Source organism: Protopterus annectens, chromosome 9.part0, assembly GCF_019279795.1.
Source record: "Protopterus annectens isolate FY-2018-M chromosome 9.part0, PAN1.0, whole genome shotgun sequence".
Lineage (NCBI taxonomy): Eukaryota > Metazoa > Chordata > Ceratodontiformes > Protopteridae > Protopterus > Protopterus annectens.
In genome coordinates this window covers 1,813,141,487-1,813,158,416 of record NC_056743.1, presented here as the reverse complement: position 1 = coordinate 1,813,158,416, position 16,930 = coordinate 1,813,141,487, and the positions used below count along the sequence as shown (strand labels likewise).

The 16,930-nt window shown below is 40.9% G+C and overlaps 1 protein-coding gene across 1 annotated transcript in view; it reads left to right on the top strand.

The window, feature by feature from the left end:
• The window catches only part of LOC122812280 (venom factor-like), a 2,973,268-nt gene that overhangs the window by 196,023 nt on the left and 2,760,315 nt on the right, over window positions 1–16,930 (top strand). The window contains exon 3 of the mRNA XM_044084681.1: window positions 1,357–1,522. Coding sequence (XP_043940616.1) covers window positions 1,357–1,522 — 166 coding nt within the window. The remainder of the gene's footprint in view (window positions 1–1,356; window positions 1,523–16,930) is intronic.

The following is a 16,930-nucleotide window of genomic DNA, read 5'->3' as shown; positions in this document are numbered from 1 at the left end:
AACATTATATCTGTGATGCAAACTTTAAGTCAAAGAATGAGTCAGACATTGTTTCTAGACCATAATATGTTCAAAAAGTCTGATTCTGTTCAAAAAGTGATTTAAACATTCCACAAGTCAACAATTTTGCAGAAACTGTCCCAGTTGCTAAATCTAATTCCCAGTTTTATGTCACACGATATGGACGAGTTTCTAAGCCTAGTGTGAAATACTCAGCAACGTGGACTTGATTGTATATATATATATATATATATATATATATATATATATATATATATATATATATATATATATACTTAGTATTGTATAATGCACATCCATAGATTACCTGTGATTTCTGCATAATCTCATGACAAATTGCATGATCTGTTTCTCAAAGAGGGAAGCTATAGATCAGAGTGTAATGTGTATATGCTATGTCTTTAAGAAGCATGCGAGACTGTGTGTGCACATATAAATTGCCAACATGTGCAATTGCTAGTGCCATTTTGTAGAAGCAGCCAGAGGTAATCCCTTATTTTCTGTTTAGCATTCTGCAGTTGGCCCTTTTCTTGCTCTGAGAGATTCCCCCTATTTTGCAATACCTTAACATTTGTCAGTCTCTCTAAATTATTCTTGTTACTTCTTAACTATATCTCCTTTTATTTATTTCCACCCTAGTTTTAAACTCCATATTAATTTTATCCCTCTCCCTAGCTTTGTTTTCAGAAGAAAATTCTATCTTCTCTAGTAGCTCCTGAATTAATTCTAAAACCCATTCCTTAAATTCTTCTTTTCAAGTGATAGGTGGGAAAGCGCCAGTGTCTCATTTTTATTTCATTATCTTGCGTTTTTATTTTAACTATTATTGGTGCATGATCTAAAATAGTTATTGGGTGTGTTTCAAGACCTTCAATTAAATGCACATGTTCCTGAGAGAGATAAAATCTATCTAGCTTAGCCCAGTTTTTGTATCGCTGTGAATAATATGTAAATTCACTCTGAACTCCTAGTACTAAATTCACCTCTTCCATGCCAAACATTTTCATAAATTTCTTCAGATGTCCAATATCCTTGGTAGGATGCGCTCTATATAGCTGTGTCCTACCACAACAGTGTTCTATTCAGACATCTGCTTTTGGTAAGTTAACAATACAACAGTACTTTCTTTCTCATTATCTGCTGCCACATTCACAGTCATCTCTTGTATAACAGCACTGTATTTCACACTTTAAAATACAAATTTGATCAACACATTGTGTCTTTAAACAATATAGAGAAAAACAATATATCACTTTCAAGCACTACTGTACCAGCACTTATCCTAAATGAAGAACTGAACTGTCTAGCTCTCTAAAACCTCTTTCATCTTTTCAGATAAAGACGGATTTAATTTCTGAAGATCCTAAGGAAAAGCAATTTGTGTACCTTGAAGCAGCAAGTCACCCACATTTTGCACTAGAAAAAGTCATTATGCTTTCTTCATTCCCTGGCTACTTATTTACACAGACTGATAAACCAATATATACTCCACTTCAAAAAGGTATTGTATGTCAGTTTAAATCCTTGTTAAGTACTGATTTTTTATGACTAGATGTACATTTGAAGACTATTGACAACATGACAGACAGTGGTAAACTCCCGATTTATATTTCATGATATTATATCTGACTGATGTATGAGAAGGGAAGAAAACATCTTGTTCTATGGTCTCTGCCATTATTCAGTATGTACTGAACTCTTTCTTTTTTTGCAATTAGAGCAAAAGCAAACTAGGATAATATAATCAAAAATAGCCACCACAGTAATGGGTACCTATTGCTAAACAGTTTGTGAAGTCCTCCATTTCAGATGTGTTTTGTGTTGGCATTGTGTATTTATCTGCTGCTTGTTAGACCTCCCTTGTCTTTTGTGCCATGAACTCTGTACTGATTTTAATACTACATGGTCACTAGTAGTGTTACTATTCTAAATTGGTTAGTGTAATTATGCAAAGTCATGAGTATTTGCATTGCAAAAATCACTGTGCTACCTGAACATAGCTTTCCTAAACACAAATAAGGGTATCCAGGAAAAAGTAACAATGTGACTGTGCTGTGTAACGTAGCAAGGCCAATGCAGCATGATGTAGTTCATCGATGATGAAGCATGCTGAGTGGCAAGATAACAAACCTAGGGCTATGCTGCAGAATGTCACTGCACAACTGTGAAAATGGGATCTCTTAAGTCAGTAGACTGTGCTATGCGTGGTCACTAATCAGACAACAACATTAGCTGCCAGCATGCTCAGTGTGATGGGCATTCACACGTGTATTGATGTGCTGCTTACTTGCAGCATGGGAACACCTGAGATTCCAACAAAGTATCACATGGTGAAGTGCCACCTGTATTTATTGTATACATGGGAAGCAATGACAGGACATACAGAAATGGGGAAAAACAAGCAGAGGAACACACACAAGGACAAAGAGAAGAATGGTATGGGGAGGGAAGAGAAGAGCAATTTTTGGGGAGGGGTACCCTTTTTTCATAAAAAGAAGGGTAGAAGGGGAAGGAAGCAGGGGGAATTGTTATGTAGCAAGGAAGATACAGGCACAGCAGGGGTCTGACACACAAACATATGACACTTACACAGAGTAAGGAAGGTAGTGGTATAAAAATGGGGCCATAATGAATATTTATAGATAGAGTGTGGTCAACTGGTGATGGAGAGGGCTACTAGCACACAAGGAAGGGGAGTCCCATGTTGGGGAAAAGGGTGCAGTGAGGACATATTGCCAAACAACCCCCATGAGAAATTTCACCAAAATTCAGTCACCTCTGTGGCTAAAATCAGGCGTGTGCTCCACTGTTGGGTTCCCTTGTGGTTGGGGCTAAGTCGGTAAGTGACTCTATTATTTCCATGAAGAGGTGCTTCAAGGTGCCAGTAAAGGCATCAAGCTGTCTAACTCAGGGTGGGCTCTCTCTGCCACTCTGATGAAGAGCTTACATGACACAGTGGAGAAACAGCACTACAAGCCACCAACAAGCCCTCCATGTTATCTTCTACAGCTTGATCTTTATCATCCTGTGGAGATGCATGCCCAGGGACTGCTGAAGACACAGCAACTGGTATGGTGGCTGGTGTAGATTATGTTGGCCACTGCCTTAACACTGCTTACTCCACAGCTAATCTTGCAGGAAAGAATTAAACTAAATGGATCAAAATAACAATGCAATATAATGACTTGGATAATGATAAAGAGAACAGATCAAGATATAGATACAGTGATCAGTGTGATGTGATACACTTTATGAAGATATATCTTGGAAGATGAAAAATTAGCACAGCAGAGCCAGTTAAGGGCTAGAATATGACAGAGGATGTGAATAGCAGTGTAGCTGTCATAGGTCTGTATGACGGTAGTTCATGCAAAATACAAATTTAGCACAGCTGAAGTTGGGACACTGAGAAGATGAAATGTCCACTGCTGTGGTAAACAGGATATGTACACTTGTCATATACACCACGGAGTATGCAGGGCTAACTGTCACAGATTAGGACAGTAGCACACATCACATGCTTCCAGCCTAATCACCCTACATAGGCAATGGACAACAAAGCAATGTTATATTAGGCAAAAAAGTCACACTGTTGTGGAAAATGTGCTCATTGTATGTATTACACATATATGGCAAATGCGGGGATAACTGGCACAGTTTAGGGAAGCAGCAAAATACTAATGCATGACAAACAGCAGTCTACAAATCCAAGGAACAACTGGGCGAAAGTGAAGTAGTAAAATGCAGGAAAAAAATCAGTAATGTTTTAAGCAGATTAACCATGTATACACTTAAGGTAGTAGTCTGGCCTGCTTCTTTTGGCAGACTAACTTATTTGCTAAAATGTCTTCCTCCACAACAAAACAGAAAATGAGATATTAATGAGCATAGCATGCCCACGATAGCAGAAAACAGGTATCTCTATAGCATGAGGACTACTGTAATAGGACTCAGGAAAAAATGACATCTTACTGTACCATAATGGCTGTTTCTCCCAAACATTGTATCATTGGTGGATAAGGCTTAGATGGCACCTCCAGATATTACTATATTTGTGCCTGCACTGCTGACTAGAGCATATGATGCCCATGACATTAGTCACTGCCCTGGCAAGCATGTACCAGGCATCTACCTTGCACATGGGACCCTCACATTTGCTCCGCAGCAGCCACTCCTTTTGCTGTGTTCATGTGGAACAGGTCCACAAAGGGTATTAGCACACTGTTGCACCATGCTGGAGCCCTGCCACAGTCAGATCCTGCTGAGAACATGTCCACTTGCCTTGTTAAATTCAGGACTGAAAATAATAGCTGGAACATAAAAATGATGTCACAGAGACAATGTGACACACACCAACAGGCATCACAGCAGCATGGTGACCGTGTATGGCAGGGTACTGCATATGATCATTAATGTGAGTGACGATGGCAGCTGCTTGGACGGGCTGAAGCTACAGAGATACACACACTCTGCATCACCTACACGTCCAAGCATAACCATGACAGGCAGCTTGATAGCATGATAACCATGTCCATTAGTATAATTCTTATCTTTTGCAGCATGGATGGTTTCCTTAGTTGCACACATTTAATTGGTTACATTACTACTGTACAAACTGTATCTAACCCTGTAACATAGAATAGAGCTCATAAAGCAATCAGTGCAGTGCATTAAAGATACAGTTCAGAGACAAGCTTGTTAAGTCTCCTCATTAGCTTAATAACTGTGCCACATAAGTTGTTATAGCATGATAATAATCGAGATTGCTATTTTACTAGAGGCCATGTTACAGCAAGAAATATACAGGGCAAAAGACAGAGGCTTTATATACTAACATATGTAAAATGACACCAGATAGGATTATTAGTAATGCACACTACAGGGCAGAGTCTGCTACAGGCTCTCACCAGTCACACCAGTGGAGCATTCTGTGTGGTACCACTGCAATGGCTGTTTCAGGGTTTGACAGGAATGTATGTGGGAGTTAAAACAGAAACAGCATAGCTAATAGGTGGGACAAGCTGCAATTCCTGGAGGACAACCTTGATGACAGAATATGTGTGTGTGGACTACTTACAGAAAGGGCAAAATTAGCAGGCAGGACAGGCTGCAGTCCTGAGGACAGCAGTAGCGCACGACTCAGGCAACAGGCAGGCAATGACATGCCTGCTGTCAGGGGGACCCAGGCAGAATAGAAAGAGCAGACAGGCTTAGCAACAGTCCTGCTGTGTTAGTGTCTTTGCAATGTTGCATAACCTCACAGACAGAAAGCTAGCTACAGGGGATGCTGGGCCTGCAATGCAATGCAATGCAATGCAATAGGATCACACTGCACTGAAGGCACTGACAGAATGGAGACTGCATATGGGTCACATACTCACAGCTGAAACTCTATTGCACAGTGTTAGAGCAATAACATCATAGCAATGAGTAAGGTTGTACCCAGCACAGGGGTTGTAGGGGTAAATAGGTGGCCAGTGTTGACTGACATGGGCAATTATGTATATACATACTCAGACCCACTTACATACCCACTGGTGAACCACAGTTGTCATGGCAAACAAGGAATGGCAGCACATGAAAAAAATTACCCCACAGAAGACTGTGGTGCTGCTGCAGATCATTTAGACCCACAGCAAATGAATCCTGGATAAAGCTATAGTGTACAAGGCCTTCACGGACCAGATGAAGGAGAAAATGGTATGGTACATTAATGCAGTGATGGACACAGTTGCACAGTGCTGCAGGTGTGGCTGAGGGTCACCAGCATAATCCTCTGTGCCACGATGAAGGCCGCAAGACATAGCTGCAGACAGCTCATCCATATAGGAACACCCACAACAAATAGCTAGCTGGTAGACCTCAAGGAGTTTATTCTACCTCTCAGTGGTGACACTGACAGGACACATTATCTAATGTGGACTGAATGTGGAAGCTGACCTGATCAGGACTGCCCTTGTATCTGTTGGGAATGTCCTACCTGAGCAGTGGAAAATTTCATTCCTGTAGGACATCAACCTAGTATGCTGACACACAAACATTTGTATTGATGTCACCCAGGAGCATTAGCACTGCAAAAGTGAATGCCTTCATCACAGGTTACAACTGTTTATGTGTCTGTAGGGGATGGTTCAAGTGAATTGGGTGTCATAAAATTCCAATAAAACATTGTCCACCACCTCTGCAGTTTACTCAGATATACCATATGACAGTTATGTCACCCACGTGAGACAACCTGAATCATAACTGAGAAGTGAGAAATGTGAGAAGAGAGAAATATTCAAGTGTTTTGTATAATTTTCTTTATAGGTGGAATCCATTTTGTTTCAAGATGGATGCTTATAACCTAGGCCTGTCTTGAGTTCTTTCCACTTTTTTGACATTTCCTAGTGACAATATGAAAGATAGTGCCAGTGAGGAAGATGAGAACTTGTGCCTAATAAGGAAAGGACATTTCTGGCCCAGAAATTATAGCTTATTGGTCGTTTGGGAAGCTCTTCCATCTCTTTCAACCTTCTGATTCAAATGCCTTTGTTTGTGCTGGTTTCCTGCCTTTCCTGTTACTAGTCTAGTCCAGGTACAGATCTGCTGTATCCAGGACTCTTTGTAAGCTTCTGAGCCCACCCCCAACCCTTTCTGTGTTGGAGGGAAGCCTTCTAGCTTATCAGTGGGAGTGGTAAGCATTAGGTAGCCTATCTACCACAAGAGGAGTGGTTTCTGGCCCAGAAATTGTAGCTACTGGCCGTTTGGGCAGTTTTTCACATCTCTTTCAACTCTCTGGTTTAAAAGCTGCACTTGCGCTTGTTTCCCACCTTTCCTGTTACAAGCCTAGTCCAGATATAGAGTTGCTGTATCCAGGATTGTTGATAAGCTTCTGAGCCCCGCAAGCCTTTCTGTATTGGAGGAAGCCTTCTAGCTTATCAGTGGGAGTGGTAAGCACTAGGTAGCCTATCTACCACAAGAGGAGTGGTTCTGGCCCAGAAATTGTAGTTTATTGGCCTTTTGGGCAGTTTTTTTCCATCTCTCTCAACTTTCTGGTTTTAAAGCCCGTGTTTGTGCTTGATCCCCACCTTTCTCGTAACTAGTCTAGTCCAGGTACAGATTTGCTGTATTCAGGACTGTTTGTAAGCTTCTGAGCCCCCCAAGCCTTTGTGTTGGAGTGCAGCCTGCTAGCTTATCAGTGTGAGTGGTAAGTACTAGGTAGCCTGTCTACCCTAAGAGGAGTGGTTCTTGGCCCAGGAATTGTAGTTTATTGACCATTCAGGAAGTTGTCCATCTCTTTCAACTTTCTGGTTTAAAAGACCACATCTGCGCTTGTTTCCCATCTTTCCTGTAACTAACCTACTGGAAAGCACTAGAAAGCCTTAAACTGATATAAGCCTTCTAGCTTAAAAGAGAGACTTTGGAGTGCTTGAGTATCAGTTTTCTGTATTTTCTTCCTGTACTTAACTGTTTTCCGCCTAAACACTGATTTTCCAGCACTTATTGTGATTTAAAAGTTTGTTTTTTTCACATATTGTACTTATTTGACTGCCTGCACTTTTAAAAAGTTTTTTGTTTAAATATAGTTTAACTGTTGTAGACTACACACTAAAGTGCGATAGCCTTTTCTGATCGCTTGTAGTCGTTTAAAGCTGTTTTAAGTGTACTTTTTACTGTTTTTGCCTTATCTTTTCAAAAAATATATATATATAAATTTCTTGTTTCCTGCCTTTCTAAGCTAGTATAGTCCAGTTTTCAGGCTAGTGTTAAATTCAGGGCTGTGTTACAAGTTTCTGAGTTGCCCATACCTTACTTGGATAGAGGGAAGTTTCTCTGCTCACCTTTGAGAGAGGGGAACTCTGAGCAGCCATCTGTCCCTGGAGGAGTGGTTCCAGCCCAGAAGTTAGTAGTTTAAAAAATGCGTTGCATGGTTTTGTGCACCAGGCAGCACCAGTTAGCTAGGGTTAAATTATTCCCAGCTCCACTAAGTCTGCTCTTCAGTTTTTCACTTGAAACTAGTCTAACTCTCAACCTAAGCACTCAAAAAGCATCCTACAGTCCAGCACTTGCTCAGACCTAATAGCAAGCACTAATATACCCCGACACTTGACTGCCCAGCAGGGCAAGGCTCTTTATTCACCCCTCAAAAACCAAGCGACTAAGCAGCTCACCCTACTATTCAGGCATGACCAAAGGGCAACTTCAGGTGTACTCTTCAGTCCAGCTGGTGAATCTGGGTATCCTGAGGCAATGTTACAACTGCCTCATGTACACAGACAGCCCTCTCCTCCTACCACAAAACACTAACATATGTGAGAAATGCAATTATACAGCCAAACTGGAGGCTAAGGTATCTCCACCCAAGACTGGAACAGACAGTCATGAGGAGAAGGTTAACACGTGCACCACACCTCCAGCCTCACATAGACCTACTAAACCAGCACTGGCAAAAAATACACATAAATACACAAAATCATACTTGGAGGCTCTAAACAAAAACCTGCAAAAGCATCAGAGAGCTCTAAAGCAGACACCCACAAAACCTGCACCTCCCGTCACAAACCAGACAACACATAAAACACAAAATCAATGTGCTGCACAATCACAGCCCTTAAGGCAAAATAACATACCTAACACACTAGTAATAGGTGACTCAATACTCAGGCACACTGACACCCCACTCACTAGGCTGGACAAGGAGAAGGTTACTGTTAGCTGCCTGTCAGGAGTCAGAATCCGCCACATAATACAAGCACTCAGGTCACTCCAGAACAAGTACAAATATGACTCTGTCATTGTTCATGTTGGTGTGAATGACCTGAGCTGTACCTCCCTGGACTACATGAAAAGAGACATGGAAGAGCTCTCTGATCATGTAGCCCAGGCGGGTATGACCCTGACCTCGAGTAGCATCCTGCCCTCACCAAGAATGATACCTCAGTATAAAGAAAAAATGATCAATTTCAACAATTGGCTAAGCTTCTGGTGTCATTCAAAGGGGATCCAGTGTCTGGGATGACATGCTCGACAAGCCACGTTGCTTCGCAAGAGACAGCTTGCACCTGTCACCCCTTGGCTTTAGAATACTGGCCAAGGCTCTTGCTGCCCCCTTAGTGCCTTTTTTAGGCAAGGCTCAAAATTCAAACTCACCTCCGTAAACAGCACAAGTAAAAAATTGAGGGTTATGCAATTCAACGCCAGGAGTTTAAATCTCAAAATGCATGCGCTCGAAGCACTCCTAAGTATGGAGAACGTTGACATCTGTGCAGTAACTGAAACCTGGTTCAAGGCTCCAGAGAGCACTCCAGCACTACTGGGCTACAACTCATATCACACATTTCGGCCACAGAAAACGGGCCGAAACACAAAAGGAGGGGGTGTATCCATATTCATCAAGGATACTCACACCTCTAGGTTAGTGGTGCAGCATGATACCTCTGAGATCATCCATGTGCAACTAACATCGGGCAAATCTGCAATGCAAATTGTGGCCTGCTACAGATCACCCTCCATGACCCAGGACCACCACTCTGCCTTTCTGGAGACACTGGAAAACATGAAGGTCCTACTGAACACCCTGATCTTGGGAGATTTCAATTATCCTACCATTATGTGGGAAAACTACTTGAGTACAAACTCCCAGGCTCAGCACTTCTTGGAATTTATCAACTCTAATGCCCTGGATCAGCTGGTAAACTCCCCTACCAGAGGCCACAACATATTGGACCTGGTCATCACCAACATGGGCGACAGGTGCTCCGTACCGGAGGTCAACCCGTCACTGGTTAGATCATACCATAAACTAATCACCCTGGATGTCCACACCCCACCACCACCCCCAACCAAGGAAACCACAGTGAAAAACTTTTCTAAAGCAAAGTTTGCCTTACTTAAGGCAGAGGTGGTATGTTTCACAGCCCCCATGCTAAAGAATAACATTGCCCAAGATGCAGAATCCTTTACAATTGCACTCCTTGAGCACCTACAAGGATGCATGGATCGTGCCATCCATAGCAAAACCAAGACTCACTCCCCTAAGAGAAGTAAACCAGTCTGGTGGACCCCTGCCATAAACAGGTTATACAACAAAAGGAGGAAACTAGTTCAGAAAAAAAGCAAATCCCAAGAAGGAAAGACATCCCTGATCAGTATCAGTAAGAAACTAAGGTGCCTCATAAAATCATTCAAGCCTAACTTTGAAAGAAAAATTGCCAAGGATTCGAAAGATAACCACAAAGCCTTCTTTAGCTATGTCAAGAATCTAAGTGGCAACTCACAGATATGTTCTGAGACAGTGCAAAATAGCAAAAGATATACTGAACCTACTGATATTGCCAACATACTGGCAGATAGATTCAGTGCAAACTTCACCTCCCTCTCACCTTCAAAAGGGCCCACAACAATACCGGAAAAGTATAGTGTCTCAGAAATCACAGAAGCACAGGAGAAAACAGCCCTTTCAAAAGCCAAAAACACAGCATCAGTGGGGCCAGATGGTGTCCCAGGCTGTGTCTTGCACGAACTACAGAACGAACTAATCCCCCACCTAAACACGCTGTTCAACCTCAGCCTCTCCACAGGCTACGTGCCCATAGAATGGCACACAGCAAAGGTTATTCTGCTCCACAAAGGGAGGGCTACAACTGACCCTGGTAACTATTGCCCCATAAGCCTGACCAGCCTGGTCTGCAAGGCTATGGAGCGCATCATCATGGAACTCATTAACAAAGACATTGGGAACCTCCAAACACTTGACCTGACCCAGTTCGGCTTTGTTAAGGGCAGATCATGCCTACTAAACCTAGTTGACTTCTTTGAGACAGTTACCAAGGCCATAGATGAGGGAAAGGTGATTCACACAGCCTACCTTGATCTCGCAAAGGCGTTCAACACCATTCCTTACTCGGGTATTATAGAAAAACTCAGCAGCCTGAACATAAACCCCTACATCACAAGATGGGTTGCCAACTGGCTTACAGACAGAACTCACACGGTAAGAATAGTGGGCTCCAGGTCTGACTCTAAACCAGTCACAAGTGGTGTCCCACAAGGCTCAGTTCTGGGACCCCTACTGTTCGGCATATATTTCTCAGAAGTACAGGCAAACACAGGAGGACTATGGCTAACCAAGTTTGCCAATGACTGCAAACTGGGAGCCATAATTGACTCTCCGGCTGGCATGGACATCCTCCAAAAATGACTTACTGAGACAGACACCTGGTGTCAAAGTCATGGCCTCAAGCTAAATGCCAAAAAATGCATAGTCATCCCATTTGGGAGAAACAAAACACCCACGAATTACCACATAGGCGGCAGCTCCCTTAATACAGAATAAGTAATAAGAGATCTGGGGACCCAGGTAGATAGTAATCTCTCCTTTGACAATCATATTGCCAAAGTAGTTAGGAAATCCTTCTATGTGGCCCATCTAATTACTAAGGGGTTCGCATCCATAAATAAAGAGGTTATAGTGCCCCTCTACTCGTCACTCATTAGACCCATCATAGAGTACAATGCCCCATTTGGGATGTACCTCACAAGACACTTCCAACAGCTTGAAAGACCACAAAAGCACCTCACCAAGAGGATTACTGGCCTCAAACATATATCCTATGCAGCCCGACTGAAAAAACTCCAGCTGTACTCAGTGGCATATCGCTTACTCAGAGGTGATCTCTGCCTGACTTCCAAAGCCATGTCCAACTCAGAATTGATGGACATGCTCCAGCTAAAGAAATCCAAGTCACTGCGAGCCACGCACTCTAGTGAGCTAAACCTCACCACAACAATAAATAGAACATGTTGGAGGGATAGATTCCTGTCACAGAGACTCCCCATGCTTTGGAACAAAATTCCTAACTACATTAGGCAGAGCACCTCACTAACACTCTTCAAGAGAAGCCTTGACGAGTGGATGGGTAACAGAAAGTACACCCCTGGGATCAATTCATTGGCTCTGCTTGACAGAGGATCAGTTAATTAATCAATGGGGCGGCGAAAGCCGACACACTCTGACTAGGCTTATAAATGCCCTCGGGCAGATAACCTAGTACCTACCTATGAACCTATGAAAGGCACAGATAATGGGTCTGCAGATTCTTAGCAAGCAAAAACAGCATAGAGGTATTTAGTTTTAATTGGTTAGTGGCTGTTGTCTGATAGATAAAATGTTTGCTCATACGCTTTTACAGTATAAACATTACTGCAGTTTCTTTGTTCAGGGACCCAAGACTCTGACTGCTTAGCATGTGCATGTGCTGTGTTACAATAAAGGAGATCTTTCATCTAGGCAGAATTGTGTTGTTGCATGAAGTTTTTTTTGTAAATTAACACTTAGTGCTGTGTGACTCAGACTGGTGTCATAAATTCTCGGATTTTAAGCTGCCATTTCATGTTGCAGAAATCACATTTTGGGCCCATTCTTGACAGATTTTCTGTCTGCTGCAGTTCTAGTGTGTCAGCTTAGGGTTAGTATTTTTCACCTTCAGCAGAGTTTACTATCACTACAGGTAAGCTTTTTGCAAGATTTTTTCAGTAGTGTAGTACTTTTTGTATGTCAGTGGGCTTTAATATGTCTGTGTGAGCTTTCTCATTTATTGTAGACAGTGAGTTTTTACTGTATGCGAGCAGGCAATTTTTCCATTGTATTAAACTTACAGTAAGTGTGAGTATATTAAACAAGATGGAGCTTGAAATTTCAGGTAAGTATCTATCCATCCATCCATCCATCCATCCATCCATCCATCCATCCATCCATCAATTCACAACCCCTTTTCCCATTTTTGCACATGGGGTCAAGGTGTCACTTCAATAGTGACAATCATCTAGAGCCAAGGTTTGCACCACCATGCAGTACTACCTGGGACTTTACCCTTTAAAATAGAAAAATTAAAGATAACTAACCTGATTCTTCTGATGATGATGATTCCTTCTGCTCCTCCTACCCCTTATGTGGACCATCCTCTTTCTTATGAAGCAGATGACCCTCTATCTTTGGAAGTGCAGGCAACAGGGGAGCAAATAGAAGATAGCTGCCCTGCTATTTCACCTGATATTTCTAACTCTCAAGTTACTACTAGTACATCAGCCTGCCCTAAAGATTCTATTTATAACACTAGATTCCAGCAACTGTGACAACACGCTGCTTCAAATTCTGATCAAATGTTAATGAAAGTAGTAAGCAAACACAGACCATTTTATCTAAAACAGAAGCATGTTTCTGGGAAAAACAATTAAAATAAAAAGTACCTCCTCTATCAAGGTAAGTATCTTAAAGAAGTTTAAGAGGTTAATTACCCAATTTCAAATATTTATTGATGGAAAAAAGTATATATTTATTTATTTTACATTTGCTGACCGGGCTAGTCTATCTGGATATATGCCCATTTTCAGTAGAGGCCCAGGGAAATAAGCTCCAAATAAAATGATTAACATATAAAATGCAGGTACAGAAGTTGTTTTACAGATAATTACATCACATTTCAATAGTTGAATACACAAAAATATTACAGAAACATTACATAGGTTTGTTAGAAACTCTATTCCCAAGAATGTATATTTGTTTTTTGTTTTTTTTTTTGTTTTTTTAACATGCTCATTTAGGATAGAATAAGGAACTGATATGGACCAGTCCTTTCTAGTAAAAGTAGTAGATAAGAAGTAATAGGTCATTATTGAAGATGATAGCAACAAGATTTTGGATTAGTCTGGGTTTGTACAGGGGCATAACCAGTGTATTTTCACGTAAAGTTTCAATTTTTGTTTGAATAGTGATAAAGAGGGCAGTGATGTCAGTTCATTTGAAAGTTGGTTCCAGTTTTTTCCAACAGCATTAGAGAACAGAGAGTCGCCAGCGATATTGTTGGCTTTACTTGTGGATACTAGTAATTTGTTAGATGAGCGTAAGGTCTTAAGGTTTTTATATGGGGTAAGAAGGCTTGAAAGTATTGGAGTTTTAATTGGTTAGAAGAGCGTTTTATGGGCAATGGTAAGTTGGTTATAGTGGAGCTGATTTTTTTAGATCTAACCAGCCTAGCTGTTTCAGATTATGGCAGTGGTGGGTCCTGAAAGATGCGGCTGTGGCAAATCTGACAATGCTATTATAAGAGTTTGTCAGCTTGTTGAGGTTGTTTTTTGTCAGATTTGTGTATATGGATGAAGCATAGAAGAGTGTAGAGATTAAATGGGTATGGGCAATAGAAGTTCTGGCTTGTGGAGTAAGGAATGGTTTAATCCTATAAAGGGAGCCCAGTTTCCTATTAACAGTTTTTATAGTGTTGTTAATGTGAGTTTCATAGGTAAGGTTGTTATCTATTGTTATTCCTAAAAGTTTAGTGGTTAGATCTGGAGATATAATAGTACCATTATTGGATAGGAATGAGAAGTCTATTGGGGTGGACTTGCGAGTGGGTGTGAAGAGCAAAAGTTTTGTCTTTTCGGGGTTCAAGAGGAGGCAGCATTGTAAGTTTTCTACTATGTTAAACATCTTCTGGGTTAAGGACTGCAGTTCAGATGAAGATTTAGCTGAGCAGATTATTGTAGAATCATCTGCGAATTAAATACAGGTAGCTTGAGTGATTGCTAAGTGAAGGTCATTTATATAAATTGAGAATAGGAGGGGGACAAGAATAGAGCCCTGAGGGACTCCCAGTGTAACAGGGAGATGGGAAAATAAGTTGTTGTCCCAAAGCACAGCCTGTTGTCTGTTGTTTAGGTAAGACTGGAACCATTGTATGCCCAGTGTATAAAGAGAAAGAGATTTTAATACATTTATAAGTAGATGGTGGTTGACCATGTCAGAAACTTTTAAAAGGTCGATAAAGAGTGCTGAGGAAATAATGTTATTTTTGTTATGATTGATGCTGTCAGAGAAGGATAAGAGAGCAGTGGTAGTACTATGGAATGATCTAAAGCCATGCTGGCAATTTGCAAGCAAATTGTTTTGCAGTAAGTGGTCTAGTAGTTGTATATGGATGCATCTTTCCATTATTTTAGCCAAAGGAGAACGTAATGTTATTGGACGGTAGTTTGAATATTCATTAGAATTGCCACCCTTGTGTAGGGGGATGATGTGGATGATTTTCCAGATGGCAGGGATGTTTCCTTCTTTTATGGTTCTATTTATCAGGATTGATATCAGATAGGCTAAAGCTTTGGCAGCTTTTTGCAGATATTCTGTTGGTAGTTGGTCTGCTGATGGGGTTGTTGGCTTAAGTTTTTGTAGAAGGTTACAGATAAGGTGAGTTGGGACTGGTTGCAAGTGGAATGTAGGAAGTGAGTTAGTAGCAAAAGTTGGGAGATTAGGACTATCAACTGTTAGTTTATTGGCCAGTGATTGGATGGCCTCTGTGAAGAAGGTATTAAAGGCGTTTGCAGTGTGTTTAGGATTTTTGGGATTAGCACCTGTAGGAGGTGGTGTAGTGGAGTGGCCTGGGTTAAGGAGTCTGTTAATGCTGGCCCAGAATTTCTGTGGATTACTTTTGTTTGTCTGCTGGAGATGACAGTAAAAGTTTTTTTTTATCTAAGAGCATGGCTTTTTTTGTATCATTTCTCATTTGTTTAAATTTAAGTTGGTCTGTGGGTTTTTTAGTGGATCTCCATAGAGCCCAGAATTTGTTTCTAAGTAGGATTTTATGCCTGGTTTCCTTTGTGAGCCATGGGACTGGCTTTGACTTAGTTCTGATAGTACGTGTTGGTGTGTGATGGTCTAGGATTGTTAAGAATTTTGAATTAAAGTAATTTAGTGCATCTTCTAGTGGGAGGTGTTTTATGGGTGGCCAATCATATGCTCTAAGTTCCATATGGAAATAATCAGGATTAAAGTTTTTATTGGTTCTTATTGTTCTATATGTGGTAGGGTTAGGATTAGCAGTCCTATGCCTAATTATATAGATGAGTGAATGGTCACTTAGATCAGCAGGAAGGGTTCCAGCCTTATATATTTGTTGGTGATTATTTATGAGTATCCAATCTAATGTACTCTCTTTGTTACTGGATTTATTAATCCTGGTTGATGAGTTAATCATTTGAGAAAATCCATATAGGTTAATATGGGAAGTTGGCTGATCACTTGTGCAGTTCTTCCAATCATAATTAAAGTCACCTAGAATTATAGTCTCTTGGGGGAAACATGAAGAGAGTCCAGCAAGGATGTCTTCAGTGGTACAGGTGTTATTGCAGGGTGGTAGGTAGATACAGATTATAATTATTGATTTTCTAGTGTTAAGTTGAAGTTTAGTGGTCGAGGATTTCTGCATTATTGTCAAGAGGTAGATGGTAGTCTACTGTGGAAATTTGTAATCCTTCTTTATAGAGAATAGCAACTCCTCCTCCCTTTTTGACTTTGTGGTCTGCTCTTAGGATATTGTAACCAGGTGGTAAGATTTCATTATCTATAGCTGAAGGTTTTAACCACGTTTCTGACAAACAAGATTTCAGAGGAGTAGACATCCAGGAGAGCATGGAGGTGGGAAACTTTGTTATTTATGCTACGTATATTAAGGTGAGCTACAGAAAGTGAGTTAGGGAGTCTGGGTGGGATGAGCCAGATAGAGATATTAGGGCTTTGGTGTTCAGTATTAACAGAGTGTGTTGGGCCAGGGTTGGGATGTATGTCACCATTAGTTAATAGTTAAGGTTTATGACACGGGTTGTGGAATTCATTTTGTTGGTTCAAAGGTTTTCTATGTTTTAGATGGGCATATTTAATATGGGTTAATCTGTGATACATTGGAAGTATGTATGTAGATAGAGATGTAATATTTATATGTGTCTGGGATATTGTTGGTGGTATTATACTTGTTTGCTTATTAGGGTAGTAGAATTGGAAGAATTCAGAGTGTTCATAGGAGGTTAGTAGATAGGATGCAGTTAGAAAAGGTAAGAAAGTGATAATGCATAGTAGTTTAATATGTAGTGGGAAAGGTAG